This window comes from Puma concolor, chromosome E3 (assembly GCF_028749965.1).
Source record: "Puma concolor isolate L17-30 chromosome E3, mPumCon1.1.hap2, whole genome shotgun sequence".
Taxonomy (NCBI): domain Eukaryota; kingdom Metazoa; phylum Chordata; class Mammalia; order Carnivora; family Felidae; genus Puma; species Puma concolor.
Genome location: NC_141682.1, coordinates 36,324,391 through 36,343,345, shown reverse-complemented (window position 1 = coordinate 36,343,345; position 18,955 = coordinate 36,324,391). Strand labels below are relative to the sequence as shown.

General features: G+C 42.5%; 1 protein-coding gene across 37 annotated transcripts in view; it reads left to right on the top strand.

Annotated features, from left to right (window-relative positions):
• Positions 1-18,955, top strand: part of RBFOX1 (RNA binding fox-1 homolog 1) — a 2,073,113-nt gene that overhangs the window by 1,982,662 nt on the left and 71,496 nt on the right. For 29 of the 37 annotated variants that reach the window (XM_086691383.1, XM_086691369.1, XM_086691382.1 and 26 more), the window contains one exon: positions 4,609-4,689. The exons of the other annotated variants lie outside the window; for them this stretch is intronic. In XM_086691383.1, coding sequence (XP_086547509.1) covers positions 4,609-4,689 — 81 coding nt within the window. The remainder of the gene's footprint in view (positions 1-4,608; positions 4,690-18,955) is intronic. 37 annotated transcript variants of the gene reach the window in all.

Genomic DNA, 18,955 nt, shown 5'->3' with positions numbered 1-18,955 from the left:
TGCCTATTTGGTGCTAAAATGGAAGGGCAGACTTTCAAAACAGCCTCTCTTCTCTACCTTGCCCTCATCCATTCTAATTGTACTTCTTGGGAGTGCCACATGGCTGCCTGCCCGAAAGTCTGTGGTTCCTCTCATCAGGTTCCGCCTCTCCCCACCGCCCGCCTCTAAGCCTAGGTCCCAGGATCCATGGGGATGAAAGACGACTGAGACATGATTCATGGCCTCTTGGAGTTCGTAGCATCCATGGTCAGACACTCATCAGATAGATCAGTACAACAATCTAGAAAAGCAGAGGAAGGAAACTGAACTGGGCAAGTAGAGGCAAGTAGATCTGGTTTCTAGGAGGCGAAGCCGGAGCAGAGTCCATAAGGGGGAGAAGAAGCAAACTCTGTAAAGGCAGAGGTGTGAAAATGCACCTTTGTTCCAGCTGGTTTGACTCCAATTTCCTCACCTAAGAGTTGGCAGCAGAGTAGAAAGTTTAGATGCTTCCTCTTCCCTGTCTGTGATAGGAATCACCCCTCTGAGACTTCTCCATGTCCCTCGAGGGGCCAAGAATGATCCCCACAGCTGTGGGAGTCTTCAGGTAAGAAGAAAGGGCTGGTTTCCTACCTGAGACACAGACCTTGGCTCACTGTCTGTCAGCTGGAGGGTTCCGAATCCTGCCGGAGTGGCCCTGTAGATATGCTGGAATCTTGGATGCTGATGATGGTGGCATCACTGAGTATGACAGTCAAAGGCTCTCATTATTCCAAAGTGTTGGTCTGCCATGTGGAGCCAGTTCCTTCCTGCCAGGCACAGAACGAGGCTGCTTAGATTTCATATTAATCTGAGTCAACCTTAAAAGAACCAGAGAAGAGGAGGAAACAAGTGAATCCCGTAGACAGATAGGTTTATAACTCACTCCTCGTGGACTTTAGGCATGCACATCCCCAGCTATACACAAGGGGCAAAAGCAGGCTCCCTCAGGAAAGATTGGTTGGACAAAGCACTATTTTTATCAAAGAATCTAGAAGTGTCTTTACAAATATAATAATTTAATCATACTCATCAATCCTTCTGAAGGTCAGGTATTTTGCTACGGGCTGGGAATAGTTGAGAATGGTTTGGCTCTGACCCAGGGGAGGCTCCCTGTGACTAAGACCAATATGTAAATGAAAAGTTGCAGCACAAGCGTGACAAAGGACTGACTAGGGAGATTTTTCTAAGTGTGATGGGTGTATAGAATGGGGAATGACCCATTAACTCCTGGGGACAGGGAAAAGGAGAGGAGATTTTAAGTGACACAGTTGGAATTGGGGTGGGGTCTACATAAAATTAAACGTGAAATTCCCAGAATTCCTCCCTAGATGACATAAAGAGGTCAGTTTCATACGGTGGAACCTCACAGATGGAGCAGGAATGGCATGGATGTTTCATCCGTCCACCAACTGATTAAATGGTAGCAACTGTCTAGAAGCTGTGTTAAGAACGATTCTGAGGATTCCAGAATAGGAAAGGATACTGTGGAAATTGATGAACGGTCTGTCCTAGGTAGGGAATGATGTCCAGTGGTAGAAATTGAACACAGTTGCCATCTTTAAATTCTAAGGAGGAAAGCCCTCCTTCCTCTCCTCCCACAAAAGCCTGGATATTAGAGTAAAATTGCTTTATAAGCAAAGGCACAGAAGTCTGAGAAGTACAGGATGTCACCATGGTGGCCGACAGTTCATGCTTAAATGGAGGTAAAAGGTCTATGTTGGGGGGATGGGGCATGGATGGAAAATGCAGTGCAAGAGGTTCATTAGAAAGCTGTATCACAAGGTGCCTTGAATGACCTTGTAAACACGCTTCATGCTGCCACATGTACCTTATTATCTATTTGACTTACTTTTTGAAACCAACACACATGACCCACCCCGGCCCCCCAAAATGCATGGAGGTTACAATGTTCTTCTCTGCCTCTTTGTTTTTGTTTAATTCAAAGCATTCTCTCAAGAAAAGGTCACAGAGTACTAAGAGAACATACAATAAATACTTTGCAAATTAGAGGATGTTTTTTAGGTAAAATAAAAACCAAGTCCTGCGACAGTATGGGTTTTGTTTTACAAAGGTCAGAATTATTGCATAAAGAATGTTTTTTTTTTCACTACCAAGAGGACGTCCAAAGAAGTTATTTCAATCCAGTTTCTCAGAATCTACAGCGTAAGAGCATTAGGAAAGCTTCATTATGCCCTGCCAGGATTTAGCTTTCTAGAGGGAATCTGTGTTGTGTCCCAATGGGATTCTGTAAATTGCATTGAGAGTGTTGAAAATTGACCCTAAGGTTTTGACTGCACAATACCGCAATGTCCTTCTGGATGTATTTTTGCTACAACTGTGCTATGTTTCTTTTGAAACCACGGCCCGCCAAGAAACTTCAGATCTCATTTTGAAAAGTGGTTTTTAACCAGAGGTGGATAGGAGAGACCCATGGAATTTCTCAGGGGTCCCACCCTAGAAGGTGCTGATGTGGCAGCCATGGGTGTATCCTATAGAGATGTTACTGTGTATCTAAGGTTCTAGCAATGAGCAAGAACACAGAGATGGATGCGTCTGCAAAGTCAGACTCCGTACTCATTGATAAAGAAGAGCGGGGGTCAGGGCATGTCCTTCGGGTGCGTAGCCCATCCTGTTGGTTGATTTTGGACCCCATGCCCCAAAGATCTGGTGTTCCGTTTGTCTGCTGTTAATTGCCATACTATGCCAGTTTCTTGCCCAAACCAGAAAGACTTGCTGAGGAGAAATCAGACCATGTGAATGAAGTCCCCGCTTATATGTTGGGTTACGTTGTTGTTGTTTTTTTTTTTTTTTTAATAAACTAGAAAGAACCATCACTTCAGCAAAGTCTGATCATGACTCAGGCCCAACCAGACTCTGAATACATTCACTGCAAAAAGAAGGTCAGTCACTCATACCCAGACTTTTGTGGGGGCTCTTCTCCGGCTGTAAGTGTAGGATACCAGGGTAAGCGTCGGAAGGATCAGGGGACATTTCTTCAGATGGTCCATGGGCTGCTTCTCCTTGTCAAAGAATGGATGGATGTGGCTGAGCCAGTGAAGGAGGCAGGGATTGTAATAGAGCTTTGCTTTACCTGGAAATCATGTACAAAACCCAGGGAAACACAGGGAACAGAGGGTAGAAGTGGCTCTGCAGAAGCCTTCTCAGCCCTCCTCATGGGATCCATGCATCCTGGCTCCATACCTGAAGGATGGTGGAGCGGAGGTCATGGACCTGTGTTTTCGTTTTTCACTTCAGGAAAGATGGCGGCCTCTTAATGGTTCACATGGCAGTCCCTCTCTGCTTGGCAAACCCCCACTCACACTGCAAGTTTTAACTATACTTCCTTCGACCTCGGGAAAGATACTTTAGGATTCTAGAACCCCTTCGTGAGCAAGGGGTGGCAAGTCTCCAAGCATATGTAGGTGAGCTCACAGTAAGGCCGGCTTCTTCTCATGGGGGAAGCCTTCCAGCTGTGGCGATAGGTAGCGGATCCAAAACCAAATGGAGGCACTGCCCTTGCCCAGCCGGGCAAGTGAACAGAAAACACAGGAGCCCATTTCCATCGTCCGTAATGGGCTGCCAGTTCCTCAGACGTGTCTCTCATCCTTTTCAAAGTCTCCGAGTGTGAGCTTTGCAGCAGCAGGAGAACGGATTTGATACCCTGAGGATCCCTGACGCTGCTCATCCTCAGAGTGGGTGGATGTCCAAAACACATCATAGATTGAGCAGATATCTCCAGATTCCACCGTGCTTCCCCGCTGTAAACTTCCACTGTGCCAGGAGAAGCCCGGTGCCCTTTGCTTTAAATCAGGCAGAGGACAGTCAGCTCTGAATTGCAGGCTTGGTGAGACAGCTCTCCCACTGGAAGCCTGAGAGCTTTGGGGAACAAGTGGGAAACCGCAGAAGCCAAAGACTGTCTCACCTCAAGCCCAGCGTGGGCCCCCAGATGGGTCACTTGGAAGGTGAAAGTTGCATTCATTGCCTCCCTGCTGCACTTCTGTTCTTCCCCTGAAGAACGAATTCAGAAGGTCTAAAGTGTGGGGGAGGAAAAGTTTTCTCCAAACAAAGCCCTGCACGTGCTGACCCTTTGCTAAGTGATGATTAGGTGGCAACCCCTGTGTTGGGCGCATCTCTAGCCATACGATTCACGACCCTTCCTGGAGGTAGGTATATTCACCCCATTTTCCAGATGGGAATCCCAAGGCACAGAGAGATACAGTGACTTGCCAAGATCACACAGCTAAGTGGTGTCTGAGCCAGGCTTATCGTCTACTTCCCTCTGATAATTCTTAGGCTCCCTCTGAAGTATGCCACACTGCCACCATCACTGATCTGAAGGCGGGTCCTGGGGCCCGCCAGACCCCACTACGCAAAGCCCGGATGACAAGGAGTGACGTTTTCTTGGAGGGCTGGGGAGGGTGGGCTTCCGAGTCCCTTCGGCTGAGATGGGGCTTCCGTGGGTGTTCCCACGATGGGCACGGGGATGTGGCTATGTGTTCGTGTCTCTGCCTTTCTTGTTTGCGTTGCCGTGAACTCTCAGGTGCAGTGTGCCTGTTCCCCAACCAGATGCCATCTGTCTCTCTCTCATAGGTACGGTGCTGTTGTGCCAGGCAAACCAGGAGGGATCTTCCATGTACAGTGCCCCCAGTTCACTTGTATATACTTCCGCAAGTAAGCCCACTGTTGTGGCTCTCTTCCTGTTTTGTGACATAAATCTGAGTCCAATCACCCTCCCTGCCATGTAAGTTCCCCTCCCCTCCCTCTCTGCTCCACGCTCCCTTTGGCTCTCCACAAGGTGAAGTTGGTTCCCATAAGCATGTCTCTGTGTTCCCTGTCGCCTTAGCATCTAATTCCTTCACTCATTACATCTGAATGCTCACTTCCCGGATGCCCCAGTCATCCTTTGTTAAGACCTGTCAGGATCAGGTCCAATGGATGGGACATGGGGCATTCGTTCCGGGGGGGGGGGGGGGGGGGAAGGCGCATGATGGTGGGGGGAGGGGGAGTCTAAAGCTCACTGCCTGCCTTCTATCCCAGCTTTGCAAATTAACATGAAAATAATGGATGTATGTAAAATACGCAGGCCATCCAAGCAACATCCTCCCCTAACAACAGGTGCTTGGATGTCACTCCCCAGCACCATTTTCTCACTGAAAACAGCAACTTGTTTGCAAGGCTGTTCTGCCCTTTGCTGTGCAATTCTATTGAGCAGGGGGAGGAGAGAGAAGAATGTGGCTCTCCCCCATGTAACTGGGTGGGGGAAATAGCAATTAAAGCTACTTTGATAGATATGAATGTGGCCATCAAGTGGGGAGAAGGCCAAAAAGTAAATATGGAAGGTAGGTCACAATGTTGGTGTGGAAGAACCAAGGATTTCTCTGCCTGGGATGGATGCTCCAGGGTGGAGAATGCCCCACCCCCACCCCAGTTCCTAGAACAGGTTGAAGAATTACAGTTCTCATGGATTCCATCATGGTTACCCGAGCTGGTTTGCTTCTCCTGAAAAAGACCCCTGGCCACAGCTGAGACTTTCTCATGTATTTCATGGGTGATGAAATCCCCTTAACTGCCAAACAGGTCCTCTTTGGGATCAGTGCTCAAAAGTGAGTGTGGGGACAGGGGAAGGTGGGCTGCTAGAAGCCAGTTAGAGAAGAGGGATGGTGGAAAGCAGAGGCAAGAGGCACACGATGATCATGTGAAGATGAGACAGAGAGGAGTCCTCCCAGAGTGCCAGTCAAGCATCTCAATTCCCGAAGGCTCACAAAAACCGAACTCTTTGCTGTGGGGCACAGGTTAGAAGCAGTCACCCGGAGCCAGAAACATGCCTGTGACAAACCCGAGAGTTTCTGAAGGCACCAGGCTGAGGGGAAGCCTGTGTTCCTCCCAACCAGCCTCGTATCTTCAATAGCAGTGTGGGCACTCATTAAATTCAGGGTATCTTTCTGTGTCCCTGAGATACAAGAATCTAAACATACTGGCAAGAAGTGGTTCTTTCTAAATGTATGGAAGTTGCCCCCTTTGGGCGGTGTAAATGTGTGTGCATGTTATCTCAGAGAATTAGGACACTAGTACACATTTTCACATGTGAACCTTGTTTCATCCTTGAAGTCTGCACCAGGTAGGTATTATAACGTTTGTTTTACAGCGGAGGAGTGGAGGGCACCACGACAGAGTGATAACCTAGGATCACACAGACACAATGTGGTAGATCGGTTTTTGGAGCCTGGGAAATTATTCAGCGTTTGACTGCTTTTATGACTCCCTTTGACCCTAAATATCATCATCATTCCATTGTCCCTATCCCCCACCTCCTCTATAAATATTATTTTCAGAAGGAACGTTGGTGATTCAAAACTTACCATGGTTGGATTCCAGAGTGTTGGTTTGTTTTGGTTTTTCTAACATCGTTGTCCTATAGAACTAAGATAAAATGTTCCTTATCTGCACTGTCCAGTACGTGGACTCGTGGAACACAGGCATTGAATTTTTTATTTAATTAAATTTTAATTAATGTTAGTCTAATTAGCCACATGGGGCTAATGGCTACCATATTGGAAAGCATGGCTTTCAGTGATCATATGAAATACACATTTCCGTTTCAGTTCCCTGTTCAGAAGTGAACAAAACAAATGAATTCCAAGTTGGCTGGTTTGAATTGGTAGGTCTTCTAAGGCAGCTTTAGGGAAATTGTGTGTCATAAATGTCAAACATGGAAAGATGTCACAAATTCTTCATATTTAAAGTGGGGGAATTATACAGAGGAAACAATGTCATCTGAAGCAGGGGTCGGTCAAATGCAGCCTAGGGGCCAAATCCAACCCACAGCCCACAGCCTGTTTTTGTAAAGCTTGTGAACTATGAATGAGTCTTAGATTTTTCAGTGGGTTATAGAAACAAAACAAAAGCATAAGACAACGTGTGACAGAGACAGAGATGGTCCATGAAGCCTGACATATTGTCTTTCTAGCACTTTACAGAAAAGGTGTGTTGATCTCAGATATAAAGGGTCCGTTTAATTATTGAAAATACAAAATGGTAATATCACTTCACGGTTTATACATTTTTTTCCTGACTTTAGAAGTAAAAATTTATAATAATGATAGAAACTATATAATGTGTGTCCAATACCCTTCACTTTTAAATTGCATAATCAATCATAGTACCTACACATTTTTCATCCTATTATTTTCATTTATTATCATGTCATGTGTACTTTCTGAAAATATGTTAATGGCCTCATAATATTCTATCATTTCATGATATTATATTTTAATCTGCCCCCCCCTTCAGGGTTGGGCACTTAGGTTGGTTAGGAATTTTTCAGAAATATTAAAGAAATGTCCTTGTACAGAGTAGTGCTAAGGAAACAACCACTAATAAATAGCTGCTCCTCCTACCCCATAACAAAGCAAAAACTAATTTCTTACAATAAGAATCTTCACTTGTCTATCCCTTAAGCAACAGTACCCAGACAGACAAGCTCGGTTAGTGTTTCGTAAGGACAGACAACTACATGAGCCTTCTGCTTCCCCACGTGGGTCACCAGAGGGACTGTAGATTGTTTCCATCTTGAGGCCACAGTCCTGAATGCCAAGATAATCCATTCCTCCCTGAGACACATTGCTCAGGTCCTCTGCTTTAGTTGTCCAAGTGAGCCACACCTTTGAGGACTCTACTGTGTGCAAGTTGTCTGGCTTCTGTATAACATCTGGATTTTCTCTTCCAGATTAAGGTGAAGGCTGTAGAGCAAATTCACACCCTATGTTCTATAAACAAAATCCTGCTAGCATGTAAAGGGCCATTTTTGCTTGCCCTCTCTCTATCTCTCTATGTCATGCACACACACACACCAGGGGCATGCACATGGCCACATGAAGTTCATATCCTCTCTGGCTCTGACATACACATGGCCGAGAGCCACATCTCTTGTCTTTGGGGTCCGAATGGTGTGGCCTCTTTTTGTCTAAGAATCCATCCAGCCTTCTTCCCAAAAGCTGAGGGTCCCTTACTTCTCAGATGTCTTATAGGAGACACCTGCTTTTTAACCTGAAAATGTATATATTTCTCATGGCTATCTAAGAATTGTACTCTTGAAGAAAGGTGTGTATAAATTACAGTTTGGTAAATTGGATCCTGTGTGTTCACTGATTTCCATGATTACTCCTGAGTTTGTGGTGTCTTTCCCCCCATGGATCTTTAACTGGCCTTGGATGTTTTAGACTTAAATTGCCCCTCTGCCTAGCCAAATAGCTAATCATCTGTAAATAACACCCTTAAATGCAGTAGGGGAGATAGTTTTTAAAGGAACCCTGCTGAATTCCTCTGTAATGAAAATAATTCCTACTTGAGGTTATCTGTTTTTTAAGATGCACTTTTGCATAATGGGTTTTCCACCTACTTAAGTGAATCATCCTAATATGACCCAGGCCGTGAAAGCATTTAGAGAGAGATTTCCACTCATGGCTCTGTGTCATTAGAACCTAATCCTACAGATTCCTAACTGATCCCAGTTTTTCCTCCTCATCCTGACCTTTATCCTGGTGTGAAAACCCAATTCAAGTTGTATCATGAAACATCACACATTCTCTCACATGTTCTGATGAACCACTAGCATCCAGACTGTAAAGTGAGCCTACTTTCTGGCAGACAAATGACGTCAAGGCAAAAACTCCTGAGAATTAGGGAAGATCACCTTGTACCAAGTGGAAAACATTTAATATTAATATTTTTGTCTTAAAACATTAACTTTTCATCAAGTAAATTAAAGGAATTCAATGAGCTGATTTGTTAGTTCTGAACTAATTTTAATTAATTTAATTGCCTTGTGGTTGCTTTGCATAGCCCACAACCAACCCCTCAACGGCGAGGTTTGTTGAAAGCGGGGGCAGGGCTGGTGGGCTTGCTCACTGCCCACGCAGCCCTGGGGCCAATGGTCTGGAGGCTCCTGCCTCAGGGAGCGTCACCAGCTTTACGATCAGCGCGGTTTGCATACAGCGCCTGCATACTATCCGAAATGACTCTGGGCAAAAATAGGAAAGGAAACTGTCACCTCTCTTCCAGATTAGAACATTACCTCCCCTTTTTATTATTTGAAATATCAAGAGGTAGATCCAAGGTTTCATAAATGGCAAAGTCACTTTCTCATTTGGATTAGCAAAGCCAGCTGTCACGGGCCCTTATTTCTATAAGAAGTAGTAGGTCAACGTTACCCACTTTGTTTTTTTTCTTTACAATTTCATGAATAGATTTTAAATGACAAATGTGATGTGTGCTCACTGTAATTGGAGAAGCATGCTAATAAACACACACACTCACATATGTGTGGAATGATGTGGTAATAATATCCCCATTTTATCCCAAAACATACAACGTGAAAGCAACCCCCTGTTGGTTGCCTGGAAAATCTCTTAACACGTTTTCTCCATAATAGGATGCAAAGAAGGACAAACACACATGGAATGGAGGTGTTAGTTGTTTGCTTTTCTACGGAGGGGTCTGTACACGTACATATTATGGGCACATTACACGTATCAATCATATTTTGTGACTACCTCCCATTCAGCTGTCTGGCTGTTTTCATGCTGTCCCATGTGTGAATGCTCATTGAGCAGTTCTCTGGCCACAGTCATTCCACACACCACTTCTGCCTGCAGCAAATATCCTCACATGTGCCCTGACATACAAGTGCTTCTGATCCCACATCCAGCTTCCCAAACCTGGGATTGGTGGTTCCATCCCAACATTCTTTTTTTTTTTTTAATTAATTTATTTATTCTTTAATTTACATCCAAGTTAGTTAGCATACAGTGCAACAATGATTTCACAAATAGATTCCTTACCCATGTAGCCCATCCCCCCTCCCACCACCCCTCCAGTAGCCCTCTGTTTGTTCTCCATATTTAAGAGTCTCTTATGTTTTGTCCCCCTCCCTGTTTTTATATTATTTTTGCTTCACTTCCCTTATGTTCATCTGTTTTGTCTCTTAAAGTCCTCATATGAGTGAAGTCATATGGTATTTGTCTTTCTCTAACTTCACTTAGCATAATACCCTCTAGTTCCATCCACGTAGTTGCAAATGGCAAGATTTCATTCTTTTTGATTGCCAAGTAATACTCCATTGTATATATATATACCACATATTCTTTTTTAAAGTTTTTTTTAATATTTATTTATTTTTGAGAGAGAGAGAGAATGAGAGAGAGAGAGAGGAGGGGTAGGGGCAGAGAGAGGAGGAGACACAGAATCTGAAGGAGGCTCCAGGCTCTGAGCTGTCAGCACAAAGCCTGATGTAGGGCTTGAACTCACCGCGAGATCATGACCTCAGCCGAAGTCAGGCACTCAACCGACTGAGCCACCCAGGTGCCCCATATACCACATCTTCTTTATCCATTCATCATCGATGGATATTTGGGCTCTTTCCATACTTTGGCTATTGTTGATAGTGCTGCTATAAACATTGGGGTGCGTGTGTTCTTTCAAAACAGCACACCTGTATCCCTTGGATAAATACCTAGTAGTGCCATTGCTGGGTTGTAGGGTAGTTCTATTTTTAGCTTTTTGCAGAACCTCCATACTGTTTTCCAGAGTGGCTCTACCAGCTTGCATTCCCACCAACAATGCAAAAGAGATCCTCTTTCTCCACATCCTCGCCAACATCTGTTGTTGCCTGACTTGTTAATGTGAGCCATTCTGACGGGTGTAAGGTGGTATCTCATTGTGGTTTTGGTTTGTATTTCCTTGATGATGAGTGACATTCAGCATTTTTTCATGTGTCGGTTGGCCATCTGGATGTCTTCTTTGGAGAAGTGTCTATTCATGTCTTTTGCCCATTTCTTCACTGGATTATTTGTTTTTTGGGTGTTGAGTTTGATAAGTTCATTATAGATATCGGATACTAACCCTTTATCTGATACATCATTTGAAAATATCTTCTCTTATTCTGTCGGTTGCCTTTTAGTTTTGCTGATTGTTTCCTTCACTGTGCAGAAGCTTTTTATTTTGATGAGGTCCCAGTAGTTCATTTTTGCTTTTGTTTCCCTTGTCTCTGGAGACATGTTGAGTAAGAAGTTGCTGCGGCCAAGATCAAAGAGGGTTTTGCCTGCTTTCTCCTCGAGGATTTTGATGCCGTTCTGTCTTACATTTAGGTCTTTCATCCAGTTTGAGTTTATTTTTGTGTATGGTGTAAGAAAGTGGTCCGGGTTCATTCTTCTGCATGTTGCTGTCCAGTTTCCCCAGCACCACTTGCTGAAGAGACTGTCTTTATTTGATTGGATATTCTTTCCTGCTTTTTCAAAGATTGGTTGGCCATATGTTTGTGGGTCCATTTCTGGGTTCTCTATTCTGTTCCATTGATCTGAGTGTCTGTTCTTCTGCCAGTACCGTATTGTCTTGCTGATTACAGCTTTGTAATACAGCTTGAAGTCTGGGATTGTGATGCCTTCTACTTTGGTTTTCTTTTTCAGGATTGCTTTGGCTATTCAGGGTCTTTCCTGGTTCCATACAAATTTTAGGATTGTTTGTTGTAGTTCTGTGAAGAATGCTGGTGTTATTTTGATAGGGATTGCATTGAATATGTAGATTGCTTTGGGTAGTATTGACATTTTAACAATATTTGTTCTTCCTATCCAGGAGCATGAAATATTTTTCCTTTGTGTGTGTGTGTGTCTCCTTCAATTTCTTTCATAAGCTTTCTATAGTTTTCAGTGTATAGATTTTTCACCTCTTTGGTTAGATTTATTCCTAGGTATTTCATGGTTTTTTGTGCAATTGTAAATGGGATCAATTCCTTAATTTCTTTTTCTGTTCCTTCATTGTTGGTGTATAGGAATGCAATCGATTTCTGTGCATTGATTTTATATCCTGCCACATTGCTGAATTCATGGATCAATTCCAAGAGTTTTTTGATGGAATCTTATGGGTTTTCCATATACAGTATTGTGTCATCTGCAAAGAGTGAAAGTTTGACCTCCTCCTGGTCGATTTGGATGCCTTTTATTTCTTTGTGTTGTCTGATTGAAGAGGCTAAGACTTCCAATAATATATTGAATAACAGTGGCAAGAGTGGACATCCCTGTCTTGTTCTTGACCTTAGGGGGAAAGCTCTCGGTTTTTCCCCATTGAGGATGACATTAGCATTGGGTCTCTCATATATGGCTTTTATTATCTCGAGGTATGATCCTTCTGTCTCTACATTCTTAAGAGTTTTTATCAAGAAGGGGTGCTATATTTTGTCAAATGCTTACTCTGCGTCTATTGAGAGGATCATGTGGTTCTTCTCCTTTCTTTTATTGATGTGATGAATCACACTGATTGTTTTGCAGATATTGAACCAGCCCTGCATCCCAGGTATAAACCCCACTTGGTCATGGTGAATAATATTTTTAATGTATTGTTGGATCTGGTTGGCTAATATCTTGTTCATTTTTGCATCCATGTTTATCAGGGAAATTAGTCTATAGCTCTCCATTTTAGTGGGGTCTGGTTTTGGAATCAAGGTAATGCTGGCTTCATAGAAAGAGTTTGGAAGTTTTCCTTCCATTTCTATTTTTTGGGACAGCTTCAAGAGAATAGGTGTTAACTCTTCCTTAGATGTTTGGTAGAAATCTCCTGGAAAGCCATCTGGCCCTGGACTCTTGTTTTTGGGGAGATTTTTGATTACTAATTCAATTTCTTTACTGGTTATGGGTCTGTTCAAATTTTCTGTTTCTTCCTGTTTGTTTTTGTAGCGTATATGTTTCTAGGAATTTGTCCATTTCTTCCTGATTGCCCATCCCATTGGCGTATAATTGCTCATAATATTCTCTTATTGTTTTTATTTCTGCTGTGTTGGTTGTGATGTCTCCTCTTTCATTCTTGATTTTACTTCTTTGGGTCCTTTCCTTTTTTTCCCCCTTTATCCAACTGGCTAGTGGTTTATCCATTTTGATACTTTAAAAGAACCAGCTTCTAGTTTCATTGATCTGTTCTACTCAATTTGGTTTTTTGGCTTCAGTTGCATTGATTTCTGCTCTAATCTTTATTATTCCCTGTCTTCTGCTGGTTTTGGGTTTTATTTGCTGTTCTTTTTCCACTTCTTTAAGGTGTAGGGTTAGGTTGTGTATCTGAGACCTTTCTCCCTTCTTAAGGAAGGCCTAGATTGCTATATACTTCCCTCCCTTATGACCACCTTTGCTGCATCCCAGAAGTTTTGGGCTGTGGTGTTATCATTTTCATTGACTTCCATGTACTTTTTAATTTCCTTTGTAACTTATTGTTAGCCCATTCATTCTTTAGTAGAATGTTCTTCGGTCTCCAAGTATTTGTTACCTTTCCAAATTTTTTCTTGGGGTTAATTTGGAGTTTCACAGTGATGTGGTCTGAAAATATGCACGGTATGATCTTGATCTTTTTGTACTTGTGGAGGGCTGATTTGTGTCCTAGTATGTAATCTATTCTGGAGAATGTTCCATGTGCACTGGAGAAGAATGTATATTCTGCTGCTTTAGGATAAAATATTCTGAATATATCTGTTAAGTCCCTCTGGTCCAGGGTGTCATTCAAAAACATCATTTCCTGTTTACATGATCTGTGGGGTGTTGAAGTCCCCTACTATTACGGTATTATTATCAATGAGTTTCCTTATATTTGTGATTAATTGATTTATATATTTGGGTGTTTTCACATTTGGAGCATAAATGGTTACAATTGTTAGGCCTTCTTGGTGGATAGACCCCTTAATTATGATATAAGGCCCTTCTTCATCTCTTGTTATAGTCTTTAAAGTCTCAATTGTCTGATATAAGTATGGCTATGCCAGCTTTTTTTCTCAACCATTAGCATGGTAGGTGGTTCTCCATCCCCTTACTGTCAATCTGAAGGTGTCTTTAGGTCTCAAGTGGGTCTCTTGTAAACAGCATATAGATGGATCTTGTTTTCTTATCCATTCTGTTACCATATGTCTTTTGATTGGAGGATTTAGTCCATTGACTTTTAGAGTGAGTACTGAAAGATAGGATTTTATTGCCATTATGTTTCTTGTAGAGTTGGGGTTTATGTTGGTGTTCTCTGATTCTTGCTACTCTGTTGCTTTTGGTATTTATGTATTTATATATTTATGTATGTATGTATGTATTTCTGTAATCTTGTCTCCCCTCTCAGAGAGTCCCCCTAAAATTTCTTGCAGGACTGGTTTAATGGTCACGAACTCCTTTAATTTTTGTTTTTCTGGGAAACTTTTAATCTCTCCTATTTTTTTTTTAATTTTTTTAAATGTTTCTTTATTTTTGAGAGTGAGACAGAGTGTGAGTGGGAGAGGAGCAGAGAGAGAGGGAGACACAGAATCTGAAGCAGGCTCTAGGCTCTGAGCTGTCAGCACAGAGCCCGATGCAGGGCCAGAACTCATGAACCATGAGATCATGACCTGATTGCTGAATTTGGATGCTTATCGACTGAGCCACCCAGGCGCCCCTCTCTCCTTCTATTTTGAATGACAGCCTTGCTGTATAAAGAATTATTGGCTTCATATTTTTCAATTCAGTTCATTGAATATATCCTGCCACTCCTTTCTGACCTGCCAAGCTTCTGTGGATAGGTCGGCTGCAAACCTGATATGTCTTCCCTTGTAGGTTAAGGACTTTTTTTCCCTTGCTGCTTTCATGATTCTTTCCTTGCCTGAGTATGTTGTGAATTTGACAGTGCTATGCCTTACTGATGGTTGTTTTTTGTTGAATCTTACGGGAGTCCTCTGTGCTTCCTGGATTGTGATGTCTGTGTCTTTCCCCAGGTTAGGAAAGTTTTCCAGTATTATTTGCTCACATAACCCTTGTACCCATTTTTGTGTCTTCATCTTCTGGGACCCCCTGTGATTCTGATGTTGTTCCTTTTTATGAGTCACTGATTTCTCTAATTCTTAAATCATGCTCTTTTGCCTTAGTTTCTCTCTTTTTTTCACTTCATTATTCTCCATAAGGAGAGGCTGTTCTGCCTCATCCATCCTTGCCACTGTGGCATCCATTTGAGATTGCAGCTCAGTTATAGAATTTTTTATTTCATCCTGACTAGTTTTTACTTCTTTTATCTCTGCAGAGAAGGATTCTAATCTCTTTTCGACACTAGCTAGTATTCTTATTATTGTGTTTCTAAATTCTGGTTCAGACATCTTGCTTGTATCTGTGTTGATTAAGTCCCTGGCTGCCATTTCTTTTTGCTTTTTCTTTTGGTGTGAATTCCTTCATTTCATCATTCTGAAGGAAGAAAAGGAATTGATAAGGTAAAAAAAAAAGTTAAAATTAAAAAATTAAAAACAACACACACACAAATCAAATAAATGATGCTAGATTCTAGGTGTGTTTTGGTCTGGTTATTGAAAGGAGCTTGATAGATTAAAGGGGGGGAGGAAAACTGGAAAATTTGAGAAAATGAATACAGTGAAATAGAATAAAGTGAAATGATGGAAGTAAAATAGAATTTGAAAAATTTACAACAAAGTAAAAAAATATAGTAGAAAACAAAAAAAAATATTTTTAATAAGAATTGAAAATAAAAATAAATTTTTTCTCTCTCTGTATTCAAGAAAAAGAAATGAAAAAAAAGGAAATCGAATAGATGGACCAGCAAACAGACTGAAATACGATTGAAATTACTTTGGTTTCCCCTAGAAGTCAAACTATGAAGCACTTTATAGTCAGTACACTAAAGCAGGCAGAGAGACTTGTGTTCCTGAAGGAGGTTGGCCTGGTTGGGCGGGGCTTAGTGTAACGGCTCCGTTCTCCACTAGATGGCGCTGCCCAATTTATCGGGGTGGAGTGTTGTGACGCTTGTAGGTGTGTATGCGCATGCGCAGGAATAGTGACCATGGCGTCGCACAACTACCCAGTGTGGCAGTGTAGCTACTCTCCCGACCAGCAATCACGCTCCCGACCTTTGTCTCGGGCTTCCTCAGCTCCCGCTTTTACACTGTCCGTGACCAAGCCGTCAGGTTGCCGGGCGGCACCTCCCTCCTGAGTTTTATCTCCGTTGTGGCTGTGCTTCCTGATCCCTCCGAAGTGAGGGGTTGCTCAGACCCGCTCAGATTCTCTGCGGGAGGGTCTCCCCCAGCACTGGCCAGGTGCCGGCCTCACCCGGGAAGTTCGAGGGACTCTGCTGCTGCCGTCGCCAGAGACTGCGGCTGGGCGCCAGCCCGCCCCAGGGAAGGTTCACGCGATCTCGTGTAGCGGCAGCGTTGGAGGGATCACGCAAAATCACAACACGCATCCGGCCCCAGGTTTCGCCCTTCCCACCAGAGCACCGCCAGGTATGGAGGCGAGGAGTTTCAGACTCTGCGCTCCCCGTTTACAGAGTCTTAACGGAATTTAAACCCTCTCCTTTCTCCTCCCTCCCTTTTTAGTTCAGTCCCTGCGGCTGTTTCCACTTTTCCTGTCTCTCCAGCTGCTTTTTTTTTTTCTTTTTTTTTTTGCGCGGCGGGGAGGTGTTTTTCCCAAATTCTTCCCTGTCTCTGTCCTCTCTGTGCAAACAAAAATAGCTCCCTGCCCTCTGCCGGCTTCTCTCTCCCCCAGCTCACCTCTCCATGCCATGTACCTGCTGAGTTCTGTGGTTCAGGTTGTGCAGATTGTTGTGTTAATCCTCAAATCAGTGTTCTAGGTGTGCAGGATGGTTTAGTGTTGATCTTGCTGTATTTCATGGATGCAAGAAGCAAAAACAAAAACAAAAAAACTTCCATTCTGTTCCACCATCTTGGCTCCACCTGTGCTGTTTTTAATGTTGAAAATTGGTTGGGTGAAAAATCGCCTCTCAGTTTATTCTTGTTTCCATTTGCCTTTCTCATGAGGAGCGTCAGATTCACCACATTAATCATCTCGTGGACATTACCTCTTGTGGATTTCCAGTATACATCTGCCCCTTTCTCTTCTGGGTTCTTCTGAGTTTATCTGTAATTCCCATTGAGAGAGAATTATTCATCAGGGAGAATAACCTAGGAATCGCACAGTATTGCAAACATATTTCCCTTCTGGGGCATTGGATCTTGCTTAGGTTCCACTATACATTATTAAATACATGGGCAACTATATCGGTATCATCTTCTATCAGCTTTAGATCCCACCTTAGGTTGCAAAATCCGTGTCCGGTGTGGGTATTGTTCGGCACTGTTACTAGTTTTCTCAGGCTGCCATAACCGAATACTGTAGACTGGGGGAGCTTAGACAACAGAAATTTATTTTGTCATAGTTTTTGAGGCTGAAAATGTGAGATCAGGGTCCTAGCAAGGGTCATTCCTGATGACCCTTCTCTTTCTGGCTCATGAATGTTCACCTTTTCACTATTTCCTTGCACGGCAGAGAGAGCAAGCCATCAGGTGTCGCTTATTATAAGGACACTAATCCCTTCATGAGGGCCCCACCTCATGATTTTATCTCAACCTAATTACCAACCAAAGGTCTCCTCCCTAAATAGCATCACTTTGGGAATTAGACCTTCAACATACAACTTTTTGGGGGGAGGTGGGGGGGTGGATACTATTTGGTCCATAGCAAGTACCAGAGATACCAGTTTTATTTGTCAACAGTCAGAGAAACATTTTCCAGCCTCAATCTGCGGGTGGTTCCGTATGCTTATCAATGCAAACAAGTGCATTTTCACACAGCGACATGGAAACCACAGATGAACTTTAGATCCATATGAGGAACAAATCCTAAAGGAAAAGGAAGATGGCTGGATTGACTATTAACTCCCCCTGAAATTTTTACACCTGACCATAGTGGGGGGGGGTGGGGGGGGCAGAATCTGATACCACAGTCTCTGGATGCTAAATGTTATCAAAATGCAAAATCACTTCCTCATTTATTCACTTTTATGAAACTCAAGGGCAAGCGGTGGTAGCATGGTTTTAATTGATGTATTGATTGCAGATTTTATGGAAGTAATTGTGTGGAATTCATAAAGCAATGATTTAAGTGGCAGAAACATACATAAATCAGGCCTGCTCTCTTCTACTTTTAAGTAATTGATAGAACTTCCATTGGTTTCTGTAATTAAAGTAACAGCCTAAATTAATTTATGGCTTCCTCTTTCTTCTGCCCAACACAGAAAATGTCATTAGACTGAGTACAGTTGATGGAAAGTACACGTACGGGTCACTGTGATACTGACAAACTGGTTTAAAAACCCATGTGTTCTTTCTCTGTCTCTAGTATCTCAGCTTTGTGGGGCTCTGGAAAGGTCTTTACTAATATTTTCTGGAGGAATCACTTAAAAGGAAGAATAATCTGAGCCGGGATGAGGGTGAAACAAGAGAGGGACTCACTTCAGACAAAATTTAAAGAGGTGCCAAAAAAACTCAGTAGCCAAGATAAATAATATTCTAATGCAATATTTTTAAAAGTTGAAGTTAATGGAAAAAATCAACAATGAGCAAAATATCAAAATTTTCCATGAAGGCAAGATGAGTATTATTGATTTTTTTTTTTAACCTTAGGGTCCCATATGCTCAGGATAGCACATCTTTTTTTAAAGTTTGAGAGTCTTTTCATCATGGATTTTTTTTAATAAAAATTTAATTTTTTAAAAAATTACAGTGAAATATGATTTATCCTAATTACTGGAGCCACCTCCCCTTATATTTTGCACCAAGATGAGCACCTAAATGGCTTTAATCTTGTTCCAGCCCTGAACTAATAATAAAAAAATAATAGTAACAATACTAATATTGAGTAAGAGTTACTTTGCACTTACTATATGTCAGGCATTCAGCTAAGCTCTTCACATGAACCTTCTCCTTTAATCCTCACAAGAAAACTATGAAATCAGTGTGATTTTTATGTCCCTTTTCGTTTGAGAAAATTTAGGATTAGAAGGATTGAGAAATTTGTTTAAGATGCCCCAACCAGATCACCTTCAAACCCAGCCTAACTCCACCCCAAGCCTTCCATCTTTACTAGTGTCTAAATTTACCCACACGTTCGGG